This window comes from Schistocerca gregaria, chromosome 4 (genome assembly GCF_023897955.1).
Source record: "Schistocerca gregaria isolate iqSchGreg1 chromosome 4, iqSchGreg1.2, whole genome shotgun sequence".
In the NCBI taxonomy this organism is placed as follows: Eukaryota; Metazoa; Arthropoda; class Insecta; order Orthoptera; family Acrididae; genus Schistocerca; species Schistocerca gregaria.
In genome coordinates this window covers 633547731-633572936 of record NC_064923.1, presented here as the reverse complement: position 1 = coordinate 633572936, position 25206 = coordinate 633547731, and the positions used below count along the sequence as shown (strand labels likewise).

The window sequence follows — 25206 nt, the reverse complement described above, 5'->3', positions numbered from 1 at the left end:
CAAACCGGAAATTTGTTTGAACAATGGAGAGATTGTTTATAGTAATTTTGTATCCAGTTGCAGCCGCTCCCGGGGAATAAAAACAAGACCCACAGACGATTCCTTTGGTTCTGGGGCGAGAAACGTACCACATCGACACATATGTGGGCCGTTAGGTGGTACATAATAACATAGCTTCATTTTACCATGCGTTACAATGTTGACTAACTGTCTGAACCTGTCGAAATTAAACTTGCATTCCAGCCATTGTAGAAGCATTGTCCCATCCTTGTCCTCGGAAAATTGTTACATCCAGATCATCCTGTTCAATAACGTGTAAAATATTTTGCTTTATGCTAACGGCTTTCTTCCCCATTTGATGGAAATAACCTAGAGATGACTAATTTACTTCTACTTTTTTGATTTCTATGTGACTGTAACGAATGATTTCACTGACCTGTATGCAAGATGTTCGGCGTGCTGTGAAATATGATGCAAAAATACTTCAAAATTTTTATATAATTTAAAATCTTTTTCTTAACAATTCCGCCCAGAAGCGAAACAAGTTCATTTTATGTGATGGGAATAAATAGCTTATAGATCTTTTGCCCGACTGTGACAGTGGTCTCTAGGTTGATTAAGTGTTCTTTTAGTACAGCATCGTATTTATATAAGGCTAACAGCTGCAGAAAATTCCCTTTGTTTGCCGTCAGCTTATGCTGTCTCTGGTCGCGGAATGGAAAGTTCTGTTCAGCCGTAAACGTAGTGAGTTCTATAAGTCTTTTCAAAATATCTATCCATTACCTTTTTTCTGTTTCAAATGCTGTCTATCATGATTAGAGTTCTGTTGGCAATTAGACTTTCTTTTAAGGTTTTCCATTTTTCAAAATAAGCCTGATGTTCTTTTGAAGTTTCAGGGTTGTAAACTTTCGGACTAAGTTTCCATCAGGCATAGAGATCAGTTAGAAATTTTAAATTTAGATGTATTGTTCAAACTTGAGTCTGTAATAAAGATCCTGCAGCGACAATAGTACAAACCATAGTTTATAGTAGAGTTTGCCATCCAGGTTCTCGGAATTTTCTCGTCATTTGGTTGACTGATACACTAACATTCAAACGTCAACTGTCGGTTAGCACCTTTCGTCTTGTTTTTATTACCTTGTCTAATAACGGAAAAAATGGCCCAAATTTGTTTAAAATGCTTCACTTCCTATTTTAATTAAGACAGCCCTTAGAAATCTGGAAGAACAGGCAAAGTCCACTGGCAGATATCGGAAAACAAAATATTACTACTACTTTCAGTGATTTCTTCTTCATTTGCTCCCTCTTAAGTACTATACTGTCTTTGAATCTACTTAAATTTACTTTACAACTGTCTACAAGATTTTATACATTTTCTTTGTGTTTTAATTGTTTCTTCGTGAATGCCTTTTCTGACTGGTTCTTCACTTTTGTTACTACTATCAGTTTTTTTTAATTGCCTATAAATTCATTCCCGGATTGAGATAATTTTACATCACGTTCTTTCACGTCATTTTTGTCTGGTACTTTTTAAATACTTGATGCTGATTTTGAAGGTTTAATAAAGTTCAGCACCGAGCTGGCCAACGACCGGTCTTTCAAAACTACGGCCCTATTTTCTTCTATGTTCCATTTGGGTGAAGACGTTTCATGTTTATGCACATACACTGAAACGCCAAAGAAACTGGTATGGGCATGCGTATTCAAATACAGAGATATGTAAACGGGCAGAATACGGCGCTCCGGTCGGCAACGCCTATGTAAGACAACAAGTGTTTGGCGCAGTTGTTATATCGGTTACTGCTGCTACAATGGCAGGTTATTAGGATTTAAGTGAGTTTGAACGTGGTGTTAGTCCTCGTACGGCCATTTCACGAGTGTTCCGTGAATATCAGGAATACGTTAAAACATCAGACCTCCGACACTGTTGCGGCCGGAAAAAGATCCTGCAATTAGGGGCCAACGACAACTGAAGAGAATCGTTAAATGTGACAGAAGTGCAACCCTTCCGCAATCTGTTGCAGGTTTAAATGCTGGGCGATCAACAAGTGTCAGCGAGCGAACCACTCAAAGAAACATCATCGATTTGGGTTTTCGGAGCCGAAGGCCCACTCGTGTACCTTTAATGACTGCAAGTCACAAAGCCTTACGCCTCGCATGGGCTCGTCAACAACGACATTGGACTGTTGATTACTGGAAACGTGTTGCCTGGTCAGAAGAGTCTCGTTTCAAATTGTATCGAGCGGATGGACGTGTGCGGGTGTGGAGACAACCTCATGAATCCATCGACCCTGCATGTCGGCAGGGGACTATTCGAGCCGGTGGAGGCTCTGTAATGGTGTGGGGAATATGCAGTTGGAGTGTTATGGGACCCCTGATACGTGTAGATAGGACTCCGACGGGTGACACGTACCTAGGCATCCTGTCTGATGATCTGCATCCATTCATGTCCATTGTGCATCCCGACGAACTTGAAAATTTCAGTAGGACAATGCGACACCCCACACGTCCAGAACTGATACAGAGTGGCTCAAGGAACACTCTTTCGAGCTTAAACTCGTCCTCTGGCCACCAGACTCTCCAGACATGAACATTACGGAGCATATTTGGGATGCCTTGCATCGTTCTGTTCAGAAGAGATCTTGACCACCTCGTATTCTTACGGATTTACAGACAGCCCTGCAGGATTCAAGGTGTCAGTGCCCTCCAGCACTACTTCAGACATTAGTCGATCCCATACCACGTCGTGTTGCAGCACTTCTGCGTGCTAGCGGGGCCCATACACGTTATTAGGCAGGTACACCAGTTTCTTTGGTTCTTCATTGCATTTTAAATTATATTTCTGCAAAAAGAAGTAGGTGTTACTTAAAATTTAGTTATTGTAGTCCTTAAGAACGACTGTTTAGTGATAACAACTAAATAATTATAGAAACTTTAATTTCTTAAAGACACACAACATTTACACTGAAATTATTACGTGCAAAATAAAGGAAATTTAACATTGTTTCGGGATTAAAGCACAAATTCGTTCTTTCCGCGCCCTATACGAGATTGGAATAATAGAGAGCTGTGAAGGTGGTTCGATGAACCTTCTGCCAGGCACTTTAATGTGATTTGGAGAATATCGATATAGATATAGATGTAGAAAACATTTTGTAACATTAAAATCTTCACCTCGCTAAAGATTTTGTGCATATGGTGTTGGGAAGGTCACTGTGAATAACGGCTGTCTTTCTTCTAAACTGAACGGTAAAACCAAATGAAACAAGCAGCCTTTTAGACAGAGGAACTCTGCTAAAAAGTACAATATTAATATCACACTTTTCTATGAGTTAATGTGACCAAATGCTCAGATGCGAAGTATCACAATCCAGTCGTAAAACTGGTCTAGAATAAAACTAGAGCTTTTTTTCAGATTGGCTACCAGTATGGTATGTGATACTGCATAGCATAACAAGACACTGAAAATTATAAGGAAATACAGTACGAATTGATTATTAATAAATCCAACTGTGGCGCCAAATTACGTCACTCAGTATGTACGTAACAACATGTGAGGTTATCAAATGAAGAAATCTGCATATTGTTTGCTATTCCTGAACTGCTGATCGTTATAGGAAAAAAATTTATGAAGGCTTGTACCCTTATGGAGTATCTGACAACTGCTGAGTAACTTATTCCATTTGAGAGCGTTGCTCATTTAAACAGTATTTGCCTAAAAGTTTCTTTGAAAACTTGAAATACTAGATGGTTGTTACAGTAGAATATAAAAGTTTTAACTACACACATTTGAAATGCGTGCAGTAATGCAATCTGGTGGTACGTTCAGGAAATCTAATCGGCTCTCAGGTGTTCTTAAACACCTCGTTATTCACATTAAGAGATTCGGAGAGGAAAATAATTATTGACACTTGTCATATCTGTGTCCCACTTGCAGAACCTTGATCGACTTGAAGCTGAATTTAGTGGAATATTACGCAAAAATAAACGTGAAATTCCTGCTGAGGTCCTTCCCAATAAACTCAAAAGATTTTCAGTTCAGGTTTATTGATTTTTTTTCGGGGCAAACGTGTACGGTGTTTTATGTTCCAAGGAAATCTCACTCTTTAGTTCTAATACTCGCAGTGCAAAGTGATGCGAGCATAAATGAAGAAACAGATAGCTGCAAGAGTAAGAAAAAGTAAAGTAACTTTCTGCAACTGCCTTCTGAATAAGCGTCGTATAAACTTTCTTCAGTCTTATCATGTACAACTCAGAGAAACATGTCACGGTTCATCATTATCATCATCATCATCATTATCATCATCATCATCACCACCACCATCGTCGTCGCAAAGTTAACTGCACAAGAATTTTCAGGTATTTTGCATCAAGGAAAAAGGTAACTCCTTGTCGCCTTCCCTACGAGTAAGAGAAGAAAAAGTTATATTCCAATAATATATTTCCACTCGTGTGTGTCAAGTGACGCACTATGATACAAGAATACCAAACCTCACGTCGGGTTAGACGCATAATAATGGCAGTTTGACAAGAAACAATAATACGAACAATGACACCAATGCACTATTCTAAACATGTAGACAATAACAGAAAATACATTGCAGTAGAAAGTTTCAGAATAGGCAAAAGCAAATTCTCTCTGGTAAGTTTGAAACGGACACGAATACGTATCTTTTGCTGTCGCAATTCATAAATAACAAACGTCACTACATTGTACTGTATTGTGCTACAGAATCAGATCTTGAATTTGAATCGAAGATAAATCCTGATATCTCCCTCATCCACAGTCTCATTTTTTATGATCCCATTATATTCGCTAATAAAGTATAGCTTTCTTCACTTTACAATCTCAATCTCAAATCTCTACTTGCTATCAAACAATAACAGCACGAAAACCTTCACAGCGCAACCAAATCGTATAAACAGATCAGTGACTGACAGACTATGTCAACAATGCCTCCTCTACACACACACACACACACACACACACACACACACACACACACACACACACTGTATACAGTGTGTGTGTGTGTGTGTGTGTGTGTGTGTGTGTGTGTGTGTGTGTGTGTGTGTAGGGGTATATATACAAAACTGAGATCATTGATATACTGTCTAAAGTACTGTGTGAGAATAATTTTTGTTTACACGCTATTTTAACGGTAAAATGCGCATATGTGTGCAAAATGGTTAGGCCCACTGCGCAAGCTCAGTTGCACCTCCCGCTCCCGCTAGTGTTGGGAATGAAATAACGAAGGAAAAAAGAAACTTCTGGCATAGAACCTAGCAAGTTTTGTCATCAGAAAAACTATGATTTATCTGAAAAACTATGATTTATCTGTAAAATGATCTTTGAATAAAAGCCCTTTGTCTAATGTCTATTGCTTTTTACTTTATGTGGTATGCTTATAGCCAGTTTCATCTTCACTGAAGCCATTAATTTCTCGTTCGACTTCTATCTCTAATAGTAATAATAATAATGCAGATGTAAATAAAGAACAGAAAAAAACAATGTAGTAAATCTATAAAACTGCAAATGAAGTTTTAGGAAGGAAGAGAGAGGTAATAAATCAAATGGGTTTGATAAAATGTACTGCAGATGTAAAACAAGCAGTTGAAGAAAAATGGAAAGCATACGAAGTAAAACAGATATATGTTATGAACTGTATATATAAAGAGAAAAGAATAATTGTGAAGAAAATATCCAGAAAGGTTCTCGAGGAAACATGAAATAAATTCCTAAGTGGGTTGGAAGTGTGATGTACAAACAAAGCAGCTAATTGGAAGTAAACTACTTATGGACATAAATAAATGAGAAAAGATACAAGATTAAACTTAATAAGTGAACAACAATTGATAAAACATTATAAACAATTATGGTATAATGAGCAAGCGAATGAACAGATATCAAGTTCCAGAAGTAAGCCATATAACATCACAAGAATTAAATACAGTATTAAAATCTACAAAAATCTGGATTAAATGGAGTGAATATGGAACTTACTGAATATGGTGGTATAATATGCAAATGAAGAACTTTCCTTCTACTCAATAAATGCTGGAAAAACGGTCACATATGTGTCTCTCTTTCTTGGTCAACAGCCCTAGTTAAAAATCTGTTCAAGAGTTACCAAAACTTTAGCAAATTATAGAAGAGTTAGTCTCATGAATACAGGATATTAAGTCGGTACTAAAGTAATATATAATATCAGATTGTCTGCTACGAGAAGAGCAAAGTGGATTTAGGAAAGGGAGATGGTGCCTGGGTGAAGTCTTCACCATTAGAGAAATAGTAGCACAAAGAAGTGAAGAGCATTTGAAAACACATCATGCTTTTATATACACTCCTGGAAATTGAAATAAGAACACCATGAATTCATTGTCCCAGGAAGGGGAAACTTTATTGACACATTCCTGGGGTCAGATACATCACATGATCACACTGACAGAACCACAGGCATATAGACACAGGCAACAGAGCATGCACAATGTCGGCACTAGTACAGTGTATATCCACCTTTCGCAGCAATGCAGGCTGCTATTCTCCCATGGAGACGATCGTAGACATGCTGGATGTAGTCCTGTGGAACGGCTTGCCATGCCATTTCCACCTGGCGCCTCAGTTGGACCAGCGTTCGTGCTGGACGTGCAGACCGCGTGAGACGACGCTTCATCCAGTCCCAAACATGCTCAATGGGGGACAGATCCGGAGATCTTGCTGGCCAGGGTAGTTGACTTACACCTTCTAGAGCACGTTGGGTGGCACGGGATACATGCGGACGTGCATTGTCCTGTTGGAACAGCAAGTTCCCTTGACGGTCTAGGAATGGTAGAACGATGGGTTCGATGACGGTTTGGATGTACTGTGCGCTATTCAGTGTCCCCTCGACGATCACCAGAGGTGTACGGCCAGTGAAGGAGATCGCTCCCCACACCATGATGCCGGGTGTTGGCCCTGTGTGCCTCGGTCGTATGCAGTCCTGATTGTGGCGCTCACCTGCACGGCGCCAAACACGCATACGACCATCATTGGCACCAAGGCAGAAGCGACTCTCATCGCTGAAGACGACACGTCTCCATTCGTCCCTCCATTCACGCCTGTCGCGACACCACTGGAGGCGGGCTGCACGATGTTGGGGCGTGAGCGGAAGACGGCCTAACGGTGTGCGGGACCGTAGCCCAGCTTCACGGAGACGGTGGCGAATGGTCCTCGCCGATACCCCAGGAGCAACAGTGTCCCTAATTTGCTGGGAAGTGGCGGTGCGGTCCCCTACGGCACTGCGTAGGATCCTACGGTCTTGGCGTGCATCCGTGCGTCGCTGCGGTCCGGTCCCAGGTCGACGGGCACGTGCACCTTCCGCCGACCACTGGCGAACACCGCGGTTCCTGGTGTGTCCGCTGTGCCGTGCGTGTGATCATTGCTTGTACAGCCCTCTCGCAGTGTCCGGAGCAAGTATGGTGGGTCTGACACACCGGTGTCAATGTGTTCTTTTTTCCATTTCCAGGAGTGTATTTTAATAAGGCGTTGGTCAGGGTAAATCGAATAAAATTATGGCAAATACTAGAAAATAAGGGCTATTCGCCACATCTAACTGTGGTAATAAAGACTCTGTACAGAAATACAGATTTTTATCATAGGCACAAAAATTAAAAGACGTGAACGGCTTCTACAATATATAATTTACAGTCTACAATCTACATATACAGTATGCAATGGTATAGCTTATGAGTCACTCTTAATATACAGGGTGTAACAGGTATAAGTGCAGATATTATTGTTGGTAACTGAGGACGGTGTAGTGAACATATTACATCAGCATTTACGACTTTTGCAGACTAATAATTATAGTCATTACACATATGTTTTTAGGTTGATTAGTAGCTCCAGGTACATGAAGCAAGAGCAAGCCATTAATGCTTATTTTCCACTGGGCAGAAGGTCAGCTGTTGAAGTGTGGACGCGTCGACGCAAAACGGTCAATCTATGCTGACAGGCATAGTCCCAGTATGAGCGTGCAGGAAACATCAGGTCGTAATGTCTGTGATGCAGTTGTGTGAAGACTTCACGACGCAGAGAAACCACAACAAACGCATTGTGTGTGTACATATTACGTTGTGTGTACACATACTGTCGACATTTTAAACGACTGTAAACTGCCAGTAGAGCCAGGAATTAAATTAGCAAACGGTGTCTATTCAAACACTCTTGTATTTGCAGACGATCAAATACTGATTCCAGGATCCAAGTAAATGATAGTTACAGAACCCATGTATTTTTCAAATAATGTAAAGTACATAAATCTTATAACCTTAAAATCTCAGTTAATAAAATCAAAATTGCGGCTTTTAGAGGAAAGGATCCAGTGAGGTCAAAGTTATTATGCAAAGGACGTTTTAGAAGAAGTGCGAATTTTAAGTTCTTGGCTGAGACATGTTTTTATAAAGGGAAGGACGTTGAGCAAAAAGATAGCAAATATAAAGTTGTATGTGGGACCATTCAAAGAACTTTTAAAAAAGTTAGGAAAGAAATGAAAATGAAATTCTAGAAAATAATGGCTTTTCCCGTATTGCTTGATGGCAGCGAAGCAGTGGTGCCGACTAAAAATCAGCTGAGTAAAACACAATCGGCGTACGCGAGATTTTGGAGGAGTGGTAAAGGATATATATATGAGAACTCGCAAGGCAGCGTCGGATTTTACAAGCCGAGGGAAAGAAGAGAGCCGGCCGGTGTGGCCGTGCGGTACTAGGCGCTTCAGTCTGGAACCGCGTGACCGCTACAGGTTCGAACCCTGCCTCGGGCATGGATGTGTGTGATGTCCTTAGGTTAGTTAGGTTTAATTAGTTCTAAGTTCTAGGGGACTGATGACCACATATGTTAAGTCCCATAGTGCTCAGAGCCATTTCAACTATTTTTTTTATTTTTATTTTTTTTTTAAATGAAGAGACCGAGGAAAATCCAGAACACGCTTGAGACAACTATGAAGCTGGAACAGGCAACGATGCGTAATACTATTATTTACCCTTTGATTACACACACGCACACAACGCTGACATCGCTGAAGACACAAGCACATTACACATATTCTTGAAAACTTTGTGTTGATTCATAATAGATTACTTCTTCAACCATTCTGGTTTCCCCATCCTGCTGATGTGTTATTTCTATTTTTTACATTTTTGCACTATTGTGTTTTTATTCAGTACATGCTAAGTTCTCTTGTAATACTGTTTATGTCAGGTCCTTTTCCTTCGCCTGGAAATTGGATTTCAACTGCCCGTATTTTTTGTCATCTTTAGTCAATGTCCAGGATTAACTTAAAGTGTTATTACATGGGTAGCCGTTTCTCCGGAAAATTTTATTTTTGTATCCTCCCATGTCTTGCCACTTAGTGTTAGCTAATGTGTGACTCATATAGTCCATAATGCATTTTACCGTAATTTGTTTCATTTCTTTGTTATAGTGCGACACAATGTTTTCTTTTAAGAGAGTGTTATAGATAGAAACAAAGCACTAAGGGCCCCGGTGCGTGTGTGTGTTCCAGCAGACAGCTACCAGTACCAGCTGCAGTCGATGTGGCAGAAGTGCTGGAACACGAACCAGAGCCTGGTGCACAACCTGCGCTTCCGCGAGCGCGGGCCGCTAAAGTCGTGGCGACCCGAGACCATGGCCGAGGCCATCTTCTCCGTGCTGCGCGAGGGCCTGTCGCTGTCGCAGGCGGCGCGCAAGTATGACATCCCCTACCCGACGTTCGTGCTCTACGCCAACCGCGTGCACAACATGCTCGGACCTTCCACCGACGGCGGAGCAGGTGAATATCCATTTTCTTTACTCGCCTTATGCCTTCCGAAAGGCGTCTGATTCCCTATCATATAAATTTTGCTAACAAAAGTACTATTGTTGAGGTAGCAAGCAAAATTTCTGACTGAGTTGAGCCTTTCTTGCTAGGGGAGGCATAGCATGTTATCTTGGACGGAGAGTCATCAATACGTTTTGGAAATAACACCAACGAAAATAGGTTGGAACCATTGCTGCTCAAGTTGTACGAGTGGCATTCAATAAGTGATGCAACATATTTTTAAATGTTTTTTTATTCCAGTCTTTGATCGCAATATGAATTCTTTAGACAATGACCGCTTTCAGTTCGTAATGACTATCCTCAAATCTGTAACATACAAATGTATACACCTAGTGAGCAGTGTGTCTTTCAACATAATACAGCAACACGTATCACAATATACCGGGTGATCAAAAAATCAGTATAAATTTGAAAACTGAATAAATCACGGAATAATGTAGACAGAGAGGTACAAATTGACACACATGCTTGGAATGACATGGGGTTTTATTAGAACAAAAAAAAAAAGAATAAAAAAATAAAAAAATACGAAAGTTCAAAAAATTTCCGACAGATGGCGCTTCACCTGATCAGAATAGCAATAATTAGCATAACAAAGTAAGACAAAGCAAAGATGATGTTCTTTACAGGAGATGCTCATATGTCCACCATCATTCCTCAACAGTAGCTGTAGTCGAGGAATAATGTTGTGAACAGCACTGTAAAGCATGTTCGGAGTTATGGTGAGGCATTGGCATCGGATGTTGTCTTTCAGCATCCCTAGAGATGTCTGTCGATCACGATACACTTGCAACTTCAGGTAACCCCAAAGCCAATAACCACACGGACTGAGCTATGGCCCTGGGTGGCCAAGCATGACGGAAGTGGCGGCTGAGCACACGATCACCACCAAACGACGCGCGCAAGAGATCATTCACGCGCCATCTGTCGGACATTTGGTGAACTTTGTTTTTTTTTTTTTTTGTTCTAATAAAACCCCATGTCATTCCAACCATGTATGTCAATTTTTACCTCTATCTACATTATTCCGTGGTTTATTAAGTTTTCAAATTTATACTGACTTTTTGATCACCCTGTACTATCACACAACCAGGGAGATGTACAGAAAATACGGTAAAACGTACCTTTTTTTTACACCATGTCCTAAAGAGATAAGGCCATAATGGCACGTCCAAACATATAAATATAATCAACATAGCATCGTCATATAGATCTAAAGTAAGGTGTAGAATGGGCCGCATCGGCCACACAGTCATTATTGCAACTGGCTACTGAAGTACGGTGGCTACCAGAAACCTGTTTGCCTACATCATCCCTAGATGTCGCTACTGTCGGCTCAGATGTAGTCATCATTTACGCAAAAAACTTAATCTGATAAAAACACATTATGTAAAATACATGTAGCAAACTTTTAAAATTGGTAACTATCATAGAAACTAAATTGATACATTAAAAGACGAATACAGTTACCCATATAAAATTATTAAAAGGAAATATATGAACAGAATAGGACCGATCCTTTTTATGGTGAATTTACGGACAACAATAATATACGTATTACCTTGCCTGTAACAACCTATAAATTGCCTGTGAAAGATAAAATGTCTGTATGACAGCTGAAAAAGGACAGATCAATGATCAGCGCCCTCTGTTGGGTAGGCCGCCAGAATGTTATTTAGGCTTGCACCGATCTCAAGAACTTAATCACTAGAGGGCTTTACATACAACGTGATATATCTCCCACAGGAAACTCTTAAACAACTATTAACAGTCAATAAATAAAATTATATAGTCTGGTTATACATTCAATGAATAGGTAGAACTTAATCAGTTACAGGATTAGTGCGATTAACATATGGAAGTGAGACAAATGCCTACTGTTCTCGACATAAGTAAGGCTAGGTATAAATACGCGAGGCATTGTTTGGTTATCGTAGTACGTTATCAAACAAAGCAAAGTAGGCGTTGGGCACCCTAGTGGGCTCATGCTTTTTCGCTTTGTAAATCTCCAACAAGTCAAGAGCGCAACCCTTCTCTGCCCTGTGTAGAATACGCATACAACTCTCGATGTTGCCTAGGGTGTGGCCGGTTTCTGCCGAATGCATTCCCAATGCAGGTTTGTTATGTGCCCGCAAATGCTCTCTCAATCTAATTTTAAAAGAACGACCGGTTTGACCGATGTAAAATTTGTCATAGTTGGTGCAACATATTTTTTTCTGAAAGCAGGTTGGTTTTATTCAGAATTCCAATACACCACATTATTCCTCACTCTTTTGGCTACAAAACTCTATTTTTCAATATAATTTCCATTTAATGCGACGCCGTTACGCCTCCTTACTGGAAGGACCTGTATGCTCGCATGGTACCACTCTACTGGTCGACGACGAAGCCGATGTCTTGCTGCGTCAGTAACTTCTCCATCATCCACATACCGCTTCCCGTGCTGTGCATCCTTCATTGGGCCAAACAGATGAAAGTCTGAAGGTGTGGGATCCAGTCTGTAGGGTGATGAGGAAGAAGAGTCCAATGAAGTTTTGTGAGCTCCTCTCGGGTGCGCAGATTTGTGTGGGCCCTACATTGTCGTGGAGAAGGAGAAGTTCGTTTGCATTTGTGTGGCGACCAACACGCGGAAGTCGTTTCTTCAATTTCCTGAGAGTAGCACACCAACACTTCAGAGTTTATCGTTCCACCACGAGGGAGCACTTCAAACAAAATAAGCGGCTGAGGATGTGGTTTTGATCTTCATCTGCAAATGAGAGGTGGTGTGGCACCACTCCATGGATTGCCATTTGTCTTCAGTTCGGAGTGACGAACCCATGTTTCATCGTCTGTGATGATGTTCGACGAAAAATTCTCACGATTAGCCTCGTAACGCGTAAGCAATTTCTCAGAGACGGTCCTTTATTGCTCTTTATGGTCTTCTGCTAGAAGGCGATAAACCCAGCGGTCACACATCTTTGGGTTCCCCAAATGGTAGACATGTGTGTCAGCACCACCTCCAAAGACGTCCAGTTGTGCAGCGACATGTTGATTGTCATCTGTGGATCACCTCTAATGAGAGTGTCCGCACGTTTCAACATTGCAGGAACCACAACTGTGTGCAGCCAGCCGGTACGCGAGAGATCGGACAGGTGTGCGCGGCCTTGTGATGACGACAGATGTATTGCCCAACGACTCACCGTGCTTTTCTTCGCTGCCAAGTCTCCGTAGACATTGTGCAAGCGCCTATGAATATCTGGTGACTACTGCGAGTACAAGGCTGCTATAAGAGAAAAAAAAACGATTGATAGGCTTCTGAATTTGCCGAAGCTGCGCAACGTTACCGATGTAGCCAGTCAAAGACGAGATGCTGTCGTCTGCGTTCGGGCGCTGCCGAAGCTGCTAGGGTCGGCGGCGCCTCAAAAAATGTTCAAATGTGTGTGAATTCCTAAGGGACCAAACTGCTGAGGTCGTCGGTCCCTAGGCTTACCCACTACCTAAACTAACTTACAGTAAGAACAACACACACCCGTGCCCGAGGGAGGACTCGAACCTCCGGCGGGAGATGCCGCGCAGTCCGTGACTTGACGCCTGAGACCGTGCGGCAGTGACGCCTCGTACTGCGGGAGATGACCCCACGTTCGCCGGTGATTGTCTTATGTCCGCGAAAATATAAAGTTTCGCCCTGGTGTCCGGACGTATTTACAACTAACTGCTCTCTCTGTACAATCGGAACAGCTCTAAGGACTGTACTCCACGGCGGTCGAGAAGCAAGTCCTGTGAGATCAGTCAGTGGATTACCCTAACCCTAACAGTCCATTAGATTAATAGCAATCGGGGAAAACTGAGATACACCAAAGGCGAATGAAATTGTATAGTAATCACCGAAACAAAATGAATAGGAAGTGCCTGACATATTACCACGGCAGCGGCCTGCGCGGAAAGCACCGCCATCTTTGAAACTCAACCCTAGTGTGAGAAAGTTTCCACAGCGAGTCTACCGCGAATAGTTAATATGGAAATAACATTTTCGTATCCTTAACCACTCTTTAGTACGCACATCACGTTTTCTCTTTTGTTTTTTCATAACACAAGCAAAAACGCTGCCAAATCCAACGCGTCGTCGTCTGAGCTCGACATTTTCTGGTAAAGAAACTAACGCTTGTAGAAGCATGCTTGAATCGCGTGGAATTTGTGCATGCTTGCTCAAGCGGACTTGCGCAAATATGCTTGACACGCATACAGTTACGTGTGTGGCCGTCTTAAGGCTTGATGATTGCGTTTCTTATGTTGAAATTAATTATTGTGTGGGGAGCTACGTGCACTGACTTAAAGCGAGAAACAACTCTAAGAATGAAATATGCCTTTTATTGTTATCAAATACTGTTGTGTAATATTTGTAATGAGACGTTTCTAATAATGTTCCAGTTATTGTTGTTGACAGCTGAGTGCTACTAACGTTGTGAAGCAATACTTTCCATTTAGTGCTGTTTTGTAATTGTGTAATTTTACTCCTTGCTGCAGATTTGCGCCCTAAAGGAAGGGGCCGCCCGCAGCGCATACTGCTTGGATCCTGGCCAGAGGAACATATTCATGGCGTCATACGGGCTGTTGTCTTCCGTGACACGCAGCACATCAAAGATGACTCGCACCTTGCGTACCCTCGCCTGGCAGTACGTATCACTTCTACTTTTATGTGAATGGAATGCTTACAGTTACACATGAGGATTTTGTAAGCTCAGCCAGTAACTCTTAATTAATATTCCGTACAGTTAGAGAAACAAATTAAATATCTTCCTAATGATTTCCATTGCTCATGCTAATTACTCGTAAGAATGCACGATGTAAATCAGGAACAAGATAAAATATGCCATTACTCAAGGTTACTTGCAGTGTTACTGCTCACTAAACCAGTCATAACCTAGAGCCAGGCAGTCTTGCATGTGTGCTTCTGTTTATAACGCAGGTGGTTAGAGGTGCGTTCCCATTTATTAGCTTATTACTAAGTACAAGACTGGTTTGATAATTCTGGTGAAAAAACAATCAACTTACTTATCGCCATAGAGTCTTTTGAGGGCTATACGTTTGTCCAGCGATCATCTAGCTTTCATCCCACCGGAAAAACATAAACATAAAAGTTTTGCATCACCCCGGTTCCCAGAACTCCTGAAGACAGACATTGACTGTGGATATTGTGTCACAGACACAGTCCCTTACACTATTCAGAGATGTCACTAAAACCGACCAAAATTCTACATCCATGCATGAGCAGCATCTATTACACGGAGGGGGTCGAACAGCCGATCAGTTCCAGCCATTCCACCAGGAAGGAGGTACACAGCTTGTGTTGTCTGTAGCTCAACCATGCCCATACGGTCAATAACGCGGTTCGGTCGCGTCCGCGTTGTTACTTTGTGCCAGGAAGGGCCCTCAACAAGGGAATGTCCAGGCTTCTCGGAGTGAACCAAAGCGATGTTGTTCGGACATGGAGATACAGAGAGACAGGAACTGTCGATGACATGCCTCGTTCGGGCTGCCCAAGGGCTACTACGGCAGCGGATGACCGCTATCTACGGATTATGGCTCGGAGGAACCTTGACAGCAACGCCACCATGTTGAATAATGCTTTTCGTGCAGCCACAGGACGTCGTGTTACGACTCAAACTGTGCGCAATAGGCCGCATGATGCGCAACTTCACTGCCGACGTCCATGGCGAGGTCCATCTTTGCAATCACGACACCATGCAGCGCGATGAATATACTAATCGATTTGCAAAATCAAGCGTGTTATAATGCAAGAAAGTACGATCACCAGTTAAGTGCCAGGGCATACCGGTATGGTAAGCCGGAAGACATTTTCTCTTCCCCCATTGAATGGCAGCTTCCCCCGATGAATAGAAAATTGTAAATTTGTGGTAAGGTCTTATGGGACCAAACTGCTGAGGTCATCAGTCCCTAAGCTTACACACTACTTAATCTAACTTAAACTAACTTAAGATAAGGACGACACACACACACACACACACACACACACACACACACACACACGCCAAAGAATAGGAAATGATTGCACAAACTATTCATTTATCGCATTAGTGATGAACTTGTGAAAGTTTGTGGCCTTGACTGAATATCGTGAGGTAACATTTGAAAGAAAGCTAAAATTAAAGTAAAGGAATGTTCAGGACAAGTGTGCACGTCTCCAAGGATACCGCATACAAGAATCTTGCATTTCCTATGTTTAGTGTTCTTACTCACGAGCCCGAGGCTTTCATTATGATGGCCTAAAGATTAAGGTTGGGTAAATTTAGAAATGTGGTACGTAGATGGTGACTGAAAGTGCTAATCTGTGTGTACAATGAAGTGAAATGAGAGTCACTTCAAGAAAGGAACCTCCTACTCGTGAAATGTTGCCAGTGAATTTAGACATTCTAAATTACTGCTAAAGATAACTTCTTTAAAGTAAATGAATTGGATGAAAGGATCATCAGGATACGGCTAGAAAATTTCGATCTGCAGAATTATATAGTCATGTTTTTCCATCACACCATACATGAATGTACCCTGAAAAAAAGTGATTAATTATCATATAAAGTAAGGAAGATAAGAACTTTATGCACTGTCAGTGATGAGGTCATTAGAGAAGGAGCACACGCTCACATTGGGGATGGATTGAAAAAGGAATTTCCTTGTGTCCATCTTAAAGGAACCATTTGAGTAGCAGTCTTAAACCAACTTAGGGGAGCATCGGAAAACATAAATCAGAATTATCGGATGGGGATTAGAACTACCAACCTTTTGAATGCAACGCTCTTCACTGACGTTCTCATAGTCACCAACATTTATTCCAATAAAGTAAAACCCATCCATTTAAAGCCTATGTCGAATACTTTTCAGAATTTACTTTTGCTTTGTTCTAGAATCAAAAACATTCTTTATAATTTGAAAATAGGCCTAGTGTGCATAATTTAGGTTACAAATCAGAGTTTACATATCACATTTACATATCGAAGGTGCCATGGGATGCTCTTTGTTGCAGATAATCTAACTTTATTTTTCAGTGCTTATGTATGTGTCTGTGTACGTGCTGATGTATTAATTTTGTTGGTTCTGACTTTTTACGTGTGGAATGACAACTAAGTTAACTTTGTTTGTGTTTTTGTGTACATTTCTGTGTGGTATCTCATGAGTTCCTGTTTGTCTTATTACTGTTGCAGTCTCACACACAGGCAAGAAGGAGCCCTCTGCCAACAAATCTTGTGTCACGCTATGTTTCGTCACCCCTTGCTGTTGGTGGCTTCTCCCAGCACATAAAAGAGGACCCAGATTTAACCTATTCACACTTAGCAGTAAGTTACATTTGCTTGATTGAGGAATTTCATTTTTATTGTGCATAATTCTAAAACCAAAACATGAACTTTATATTCTTTCACTGTGTTGTGCCAATTAAAAAAATCAAATCATGCTAATGTAACAGTACCAGGTCACACAGCTAAATAGGCAAATGAAACTGTTCTATGAGAAGAATGTATCTATGTATCTTCCTATGCTAGGAGCAATAGTAGTGAGCAGAAAAATGCAACTCATTGATGTCGCTCAAGAAAATTTAAATGTGAGAGGAGTGCCTGTGTTCTTGATAAATTCATTACAGACTGGGCTGATGCTTAGGAAGCAGAAGGAATTGTAAGAGGAATCATCTAGACCATAAGTGATTTATTGAAACCTTGCAAAACCTCTGTTGTAAAGTAGGACAGCTAGATGAGGATTTGAACTCTGCTCTTTCCAACATGAGCCCAGTTTTCTGTGCGAGTCAAAATAAATCTTAATATTGGTAAGTGAACGATAAGACATCCTAGGGGATGTAGATCAGAAGAAATATTACAAGGTTTGAAAAGAAATGAAGTTGAGAAAGATTATCAGAAGATAGATAATAAATTGCTGATTGAAAAAAGTGGGTTTGGAACAAAATCTGCCTGGCCCTATGATTTATTAGAAAATAAATACAAAAACTTTTTTTGTAGCCTTTTAAACAAAATGTTTTGTAGATATCCAACTTCAGACTGCCCTACTGAGGCATTAATAACTATTAGATAGAGCAGGCAATAAATTACAGTGTAATAACTTCCTGCATAAATATGTCTTTAGCTGCAATACAGTGTAGTTTTAGTTCAGTTGTCTGTGAGATGTTAATTATTAAAAGCATGCCGTACACAATTTTTAGTACGTAGAAGTGTTGTGGAACACTCATAACCGTGTTGGACCAGCAGGTTTCTAGAGATTCATTATCTTCCCCTAATGATACAAGCTGCCACTTGAGGAGGAGTTGAATGTGAGGAATGCAGGTTGAGCTGTTAAGTACACTGCTAGATAACTGCTAAGAAACAGAGACACTATTGGACAGGAATAATGACAGGTGATGATGGACAACATGAAACACAGTACGTAAGTAGTAGAGGTGGAGTGGTATATTTATTACAGATTTCAACACATGGGAAAGCAGGGTAAGGGGTAACAGATATAAATAACTTTAATGTTTGACACAGCTCAGACTCCCAACTAAAGTTCGAAATCAGACTCACATTAAGAAATATGTCCTCGGGCACCAATGCTCACTTTTCACGTGTTATTCATACTGGCCACGAAACTGTTGAGGAATCCCTGGGGGATATTGTCCCACTCCTCTCTCAATGTGGTTTTCAGTTCTTGCACAGTTTGGGGAGGTGGTGTTCATTGAGAAATGTGTGCTGTGTAGCATTTAGGTCCAGGGAATACGCAGACCATTCTGTACATCCAATATCTTCACTTTCCAGTGTGTCAGTCACCTCAGTGGGCCGGTGATTCTCATCCATAAACCCATAAACAGACAGTCGGGGCCTACCACACCCCTAAATAGATGGACATGATCCAGAATAAAATCTCTGCAATATCGCTGTGTTGTAGTGGTACCTCACACGAAGATATACAACGGTGTTTGGCCATTGCACATACTACCTGCCCACACCATAGTTTCTAGGCCATACTGATAACTTTCATGAACATTCTGTGGTGTGAAATGTGTTCCACACACTTTCCACACTAATTGGTAGTCAGAATCAGTTTCCACAGTGGAGTGGGATTCCTCATAAAACAGCTATTGCTGACACCAACCAACATGCTACCTGCACCAACAAACTCTTTCTCAATGATGGCACATGGTTGAAATGGGATGCATTTAATAGGCTTCTGAGCATACAAAGCAGCCTGACATAGGTGTTGAGAATTGGTTCTGGCTGAGACACGTGTACCGGTAGTAATTGTGAGGTCTGTAGCAATCTGTCGAGGAGTGGAGTGTCCTTTCCTTTTCATCACTAGGGCTACATGTTGATCCTCTCGTGGTGTGGTAATCTGTCCACACCCATTGGCATGCTTTCACATGGCATTTCCATCTTCAGCAGCCTTTTTTAATCACGAGATGACACTTTGGACAGATCCATTACTGTGGTAATTGTAGTAACACTTTGATTGGCTTCGAGCTGTCCAGCTGCTCATTTGCAATCACAAGCCACAAATGATGTCTTGAAAACAAACTGCTGTACCACACAGAATGTTACATCAATTGGTTCCTCAACAATGATCATGAAACACCATACTACATGAACTATTGAGTGCATACAGAATGTTTGTGGACAGACTTTGCTACAGTTAACACATCTTACCCCGTACATTTCCTTTTATTATCGCTGGTTGGATGTTTCTTAGCAATTGTCAGTTGTTCTGTAGCAGTTGTCAACTATTCCATAAGTTTTCTTGGCATTTAAGTTCTTATCCCACGAGAGACTGTGTACCCCATCAGATATAAACAAATAAATGTGGAAATATGTGTTGTTTGAGACATACTAAGAAATACTTATAAACAAGAAACAAGATGAACTGAAATTTCAAAGAGATTGTCAGAGTCTATTTTCCATTTCAATTTATTGTCCACTTGAGAGTCAAGGTTTTCAGTTGGTGCGTTAGTTTCCAAATCATGAGAAGTATTCTGTTTTTATTGAGGGATGATTAATGTAGTCCTGATTGCTAAATTCTCTCTGTTCTTAATTTTCATATATCATGTCTTTTTTTAATTACATTTTTGTTGCAAGGTTTTAATAAAACATAATTTCTCAGCAGCAAATGCAGGAGACCCTACAAGGCTATGGTACCGGTACAGAAAGTGGTCCATCTTGCACAAATGGGCCAGAAACAACTATGTCACCCGGTGTAGCAGCGGCCGCAGCTGTGGCCGTGATGGCGCAAGGCCTGCGGCAACAGATGTGCTCTGTCGGAGCGACAGATGCCACTGTCGCCGGCCTGGCAGGGAGCCTGGGGCTGTGTCTCCCTCCTCCACACACCCACTCACACCCGGCCACTTCCAATGGAGGAGCCAGTCCAGCAGTCTCTGGTTCACCTAGCCCACCTGCTGTTCCGTCTCCACTTGCTTCTGTCGGCTTGGGTGGTGGAATGCCATACAAGCCACCACCAAGTTTTGCTTCCCCACGTCCTGAGACCCTCTTCCAGGAGGACATTGAAGAGATAGTGAAGAGTCCCAATGTTGGCAGCTCTCCACAGAATCTTGTCAAAGAAACAAAGGAATCTACTCCAGTGCCTGTCAAGCTTGAATCTTCAGTGGAGGCACAAGATGAGTGAAGCTCTATCAAATTTTTGGACTTGTGGTACCACTGTGTAGAAGGGTAGATCTAGTAAAACATCTAGATTACTGTGTGTATTACAGTTAAAGTTTTTTAAAAGTATAAGACCGTTTTCTAGCCAAAAATGGTGAGGTCCATCAAAGACTATTGTGGTAGCTATAGAATATGGTGACAAAGAAAACACAAACCTTCCAAAAAGTATTTATAGAATATTTAATTTTCAGAGTCCTGGTTTATGGATTAAAGTAGAACAACAATTTGAGTAATATATCTGTAGTAGAAATGTTATATATGACATTAGTTCCCCACCCAACAGTACTTGATAAGCATTTCATATCATTTCACACTATTGTATTGGAACAATTTTATGTTTTTAAGGGTGTTAAATAAATGAATAAAGCTGTATCTGTTTAAAATATGGATCATTGTTTTGTTAGCACTTGACCAGCAGTTAGATTGGCAGTCAGCTCGCGTGATGGGTGTAATATTTCCTTCTCACAAGTACATACTGATGCAATAGTACAGTTATGTAGTTACAGGTGTAATCATTGAAATAATATAATATTACTTTCACATATATATCACGTAGTGCTGAAATCCTTAAGTGTCTGTTTAGGATAAGTAACAATAGCTTGACAAATGCACCCAATCACGCGGGGATTGCTTCTGTAATCCCACTTTCTCCTTCAGCACAAAAAAAAAAACTGAGAGGCTTCCATTGTTTCCAGTACAAACGCAACACAGTGTCAGAAGATCCCTTCACATTTATAGTGTACAGACCAATCAATGTTATGTTCATATTTCTCTCGTTTAGAAAAATACCAAAGTTATAATGATTGTTATGTGTACCAAGTGATTATCTCATGATATTTTGTATCATTATTACGTATGAAATCACTGTGGCCAAACATTGCTTACAGTTACACACTTTATCTTGTTTTTGTTTAATGTCATATACAGAACCCTAATAAACAAAAAGAATTATTTATTAATTATTCATGTAACATTAGTTTATATATTTTTAATCAGAGTAAGTGTAGATAGAGAACTGAATAAAGTGTTTTGCCAACATATATTACAGGGAAATGAAAATTGCGGTTGTTGTTGGAGGTTTATTATCAAGAATCTATTACAAAATGTTCTCACAAAGTGAGCTAACAAGATCTTAATTATGACTTCAAGAAAGGATTGATATATAAATATATATAGCATATAGACCTGTTTATATTTTGTGAATATAGGAAGAGTGACAGTGATAAAAGAGTGTATATTATCACCGCAACAAGTGTCGGTGTCTGTTTAGTGTTTGTATCCTCAATGTGTGTATGTTGTGTGTGGGACATCCCCACTTAATCTGAACAATCTGCATTGTGCATCATGTTATTATTGTCTTAATTTTGTCCTTCCTTGTAAATGCCAGTATAGCCTAGTCAGGTGTAGATTAAAATGTATCACAAACACACAAACAAACAAAAAAATACCAATACATACTTATTTTTGTGATTTGTTTGTTTATTGAAGAAAGATATGTACAAAATTTATATTGATAGTAAAAGTAGAAAATTATTTGGAAATGCCTTCCTGCCATTGGGGTATGCCAAGATTGAAATAATAAAATTGTTGACACAACCACACAAAAACAAAGTGATAATTGAGAAATTACAAAGAAGTGGCCTTGAAATTCATTTTGCTTATAAAATCAGTTTAAGGAATTAAGAAAATAGCTGTGAAAAGAAAGACACAATGCAGTGAATTTGTAGGCAACCATATTCTTGATAAATGAATTTTTGCAAACATATTTGTATTACTAGTGGACATAAGCAATTTTCATAGCATTCATCAAATCGTGCCTAGCTCATAACAGTGAATGTTCTCGGGAATAGGTTGTACTGCAAAGTTCACAATAACATCATGTAAGTAGCAAAGAATGTCCATTGTTGTTAATACTCTTGGCTTAAATGTGTTCAAAAAGTAGTGAAGTGCCTTCCAGTTTTCTGACTATTTGATTATGTGATGTACCATCAACACATTTTAGTAAATTTTTAGTAAACTGTCCGGAATGCCAAAATTAAATGGCTTTGTTTCAGTAACAGGTATCACCCTAAATGGCATGTTTAGTTAATATCTGTAACCTTCAGTTCTATTTGGGTTAAGGGATATACGGCACTGAACTGTTAAACATATGACACACATAGAGCTAAACAGTAGAGTAGATACCATGATGCAATAAGTAATATCATGTACAGTATATCAATTAGCATTATGTAGTCAGACACAGAACCAGGACGTGACACACTAAAGCTCTCTGGCTTGGATCCACTTATTGACAGTAAGCTTCATGCACACAGGTCTGATGCAACAGTTTCTTAAGTAATGCTGTTTGTATAGCAGAATTAACTTCCATGATTAGCTGTGACTGTATCATTGTTAATTTAGTGTGTGGTGGCATTAATCTGCTCCTGAGCCAGTTCAAAAATCACTGTGATTCCAAATATGTCACTGTGTGTTGTGTACGGCGAGCAAATATTTTATTTTCATTTAATGGACAATGGAATTGTTATAAATGGGTTATGAAAACATCATTACAACATAAATCAACAATTTTCAAATATTTCTCCTGTGTACTTGAAAAAAGTAACAGATGTTTTTGATGTTATATCACGCCATACTTTACTGTTTTTGATGTTGCTGAAAATTATAAAGATATTGATGTGGTAGTGATAAAAACTTACTTTTCTGTTAGTTACATTTCAGTATGAGTTTCACTTCATATTGCTTTTTTGTTGATCATTGGCAAGTTTAATTTGTGGGAGTAACATGTTGTTAAGTTAATTATTTTCAGTTTTTTTTCATTCAATGTAAGTTAAACCATATAGACACACATAATCTTGGCTCCACAGTTGTATTTTCTACTGCTCTTTGTATGTGAAATGTAATATAGTATACTGTATCAACATACATTTGTACTAAATAGACATTGATGTATTCTGATGTCCTTTTTGGTTTAATATTTTGTTTTCATGGTTTATTGAGTGCCAAAGATAATTTTCTTAACAACTTTATTTAGGCATGTGTGTTTGACTTACATGTATGTATGTACAAGAATGAATTTGCTTATCTTTCCTTAGAGAAAATTATGGTAATGCATTCCTTTGCTGAGTAAGCATGAAGATATGTGATCACTGGAGTACATAATTTTATGCTGTTCTCTTTTCTAGTTTCACGTTCCCACAGATGGACAAACAAATGTAAGACTTTAATTCCTTGCACGTAACAAAATGCTGCATATAATGGATGATCCTATCTTATTTAGACACATTATGTTGGCAAAACTGGAGTCAGATTTCTTAACATCTAAATGTGGAACTTACGGACAGTGAATAGTAACAATTGTTCTGCATTTAGAGAGTATAATGTGCAGTTTTCCCAGCATGTCAACTTATTTATAAGATATTTACATATTACCTCCCTTTCCCAAGTCTCACCCAGATCAATCACAGTCTAGATATAACATATGTGCTCCTTTAAGTTTGCTAATGTCACAGTGTACTGGTGTATTCAATAAAATAGTTACAAAAATACAAGCATTTTTTGGATCCTTTATTTAACACTGAAGTCCTCTGCTACCTCCTCCAGGTTACCAATGCCTCTACATATAGCAAACTTGTGTAGGTCGTTCTATCAGTGGGAAAGGCACCCTTCATCTAATTACTCTACACTTTTAATCTAAAGCTGTGAGCAATGTCAAGAACCTAATGGATTTTCCCCATCTTGGAGCTTCAAACAATCCATATATTGTAGTAGCTACATTAAAATTGTTATAAGGTTATATAGTAAAACACAAAATTGGAATTAAGAAAGATGAGTACTCATCAAACTAGTATAATCTCACAAGCTGAAACACTTTGCTAGTAAAATGGTATGCAAATACTAATTATGATAGGAAAGAAGACAGAAACAACCTAAAAGACACATGGAAATAAAGAAAAGACAGTGAGAGGTACATAGGTGATCATATTCTAGCTCTTAAACATAACAAGTAGTAGCTTTTTTACTCTTTAACTTATCTAATGGATGTTGATACTAGAATTATGTTCTCAATACTAAAAATAAATTTAATTTGTAAATACCATGCAAATTCCAGCCATGCTGAGCTACTGCTTGAGTATTGGGAACCTCTGTTTGTGTATCACACCGGATTTCTTAGACTAATTATAACACTGTTGGGAACAGTTTTTTAGAAACCTTAAAAATTAACATTAGCAGGCAGATGGAATCAAAATTTGTAACTCTTAGTTGACTGTGGGAAAAAGCATATAGGCCAATAAAGAGAGGCTCTTACTAGGCCATTGATATATGAGATGTATCAATATTGATGCAGAATTCCCTGGGTGCAATACCCAAATAACCTGCATCTCCAATCCAAGTGCAGGATTCCACACCATCAATTATTTAGCTTATCTGAGAAAGATGTTGTTAAAGGTCACATTGTGATTACTAGGGATGTGGTCAACAGTTTGAACTGCAGCCTCATATAAACAACTGAGAATGATATTAAATACTTCACTGGGGGTGCATCTTACTTTAGTGTGATGATCATACCACTCTTAATAGTACGACAGGGTTTGGAGTAGCATACTATGGAATGCGTTAATGGAGACTTTGGACAGTTACTAAGGGGGACAGAGGGAGGATGGGGTTGA

At 39.8% G+C, this 25206-nt stretch overlaps 1 protein-coding gene across 11 annotated transcripts in view; it reads left to right on the top strand.

Annotated features, from left to right (window-relative positions):
* LOC126267252 (protein bric-a-brac 1-like) overlaps positions 1-22124 on the top strand; it is a 1659048-nt gene extending 1636924 nt beyond the window's left edge. For 6 of the 11 annotated variants that reach the window (XM_049972274.1, XM_049972280.1, XM_049972272.1 and 3 more), the window contains 4 exons: positions 9543-9809; positions 14361-14509; positions 17054-17185; positions 19983-22124. In XM_049972274.1, the coding sequence (XP_049828231.1) occupies positions 9543-9809; positions 14361-14509; positions 17054-17185; positions 19983-20501 (1067 nt within the window). In that variant the 3' untranslated portion in view covers positions 20502-22124. The remainder of the gene's footprint in view (positions 1-9542; positions 9810-14360; positions 14510-17053; positions 17186-19982) is intronic. The other 5 variants (XM_049972281.1, XM_049972277.1, XM_049972282.1 and 2 more) reach the window with 3 other exon arrangements.
* Positions 22125-25206: the final 3082 nt, after the last annotated feature.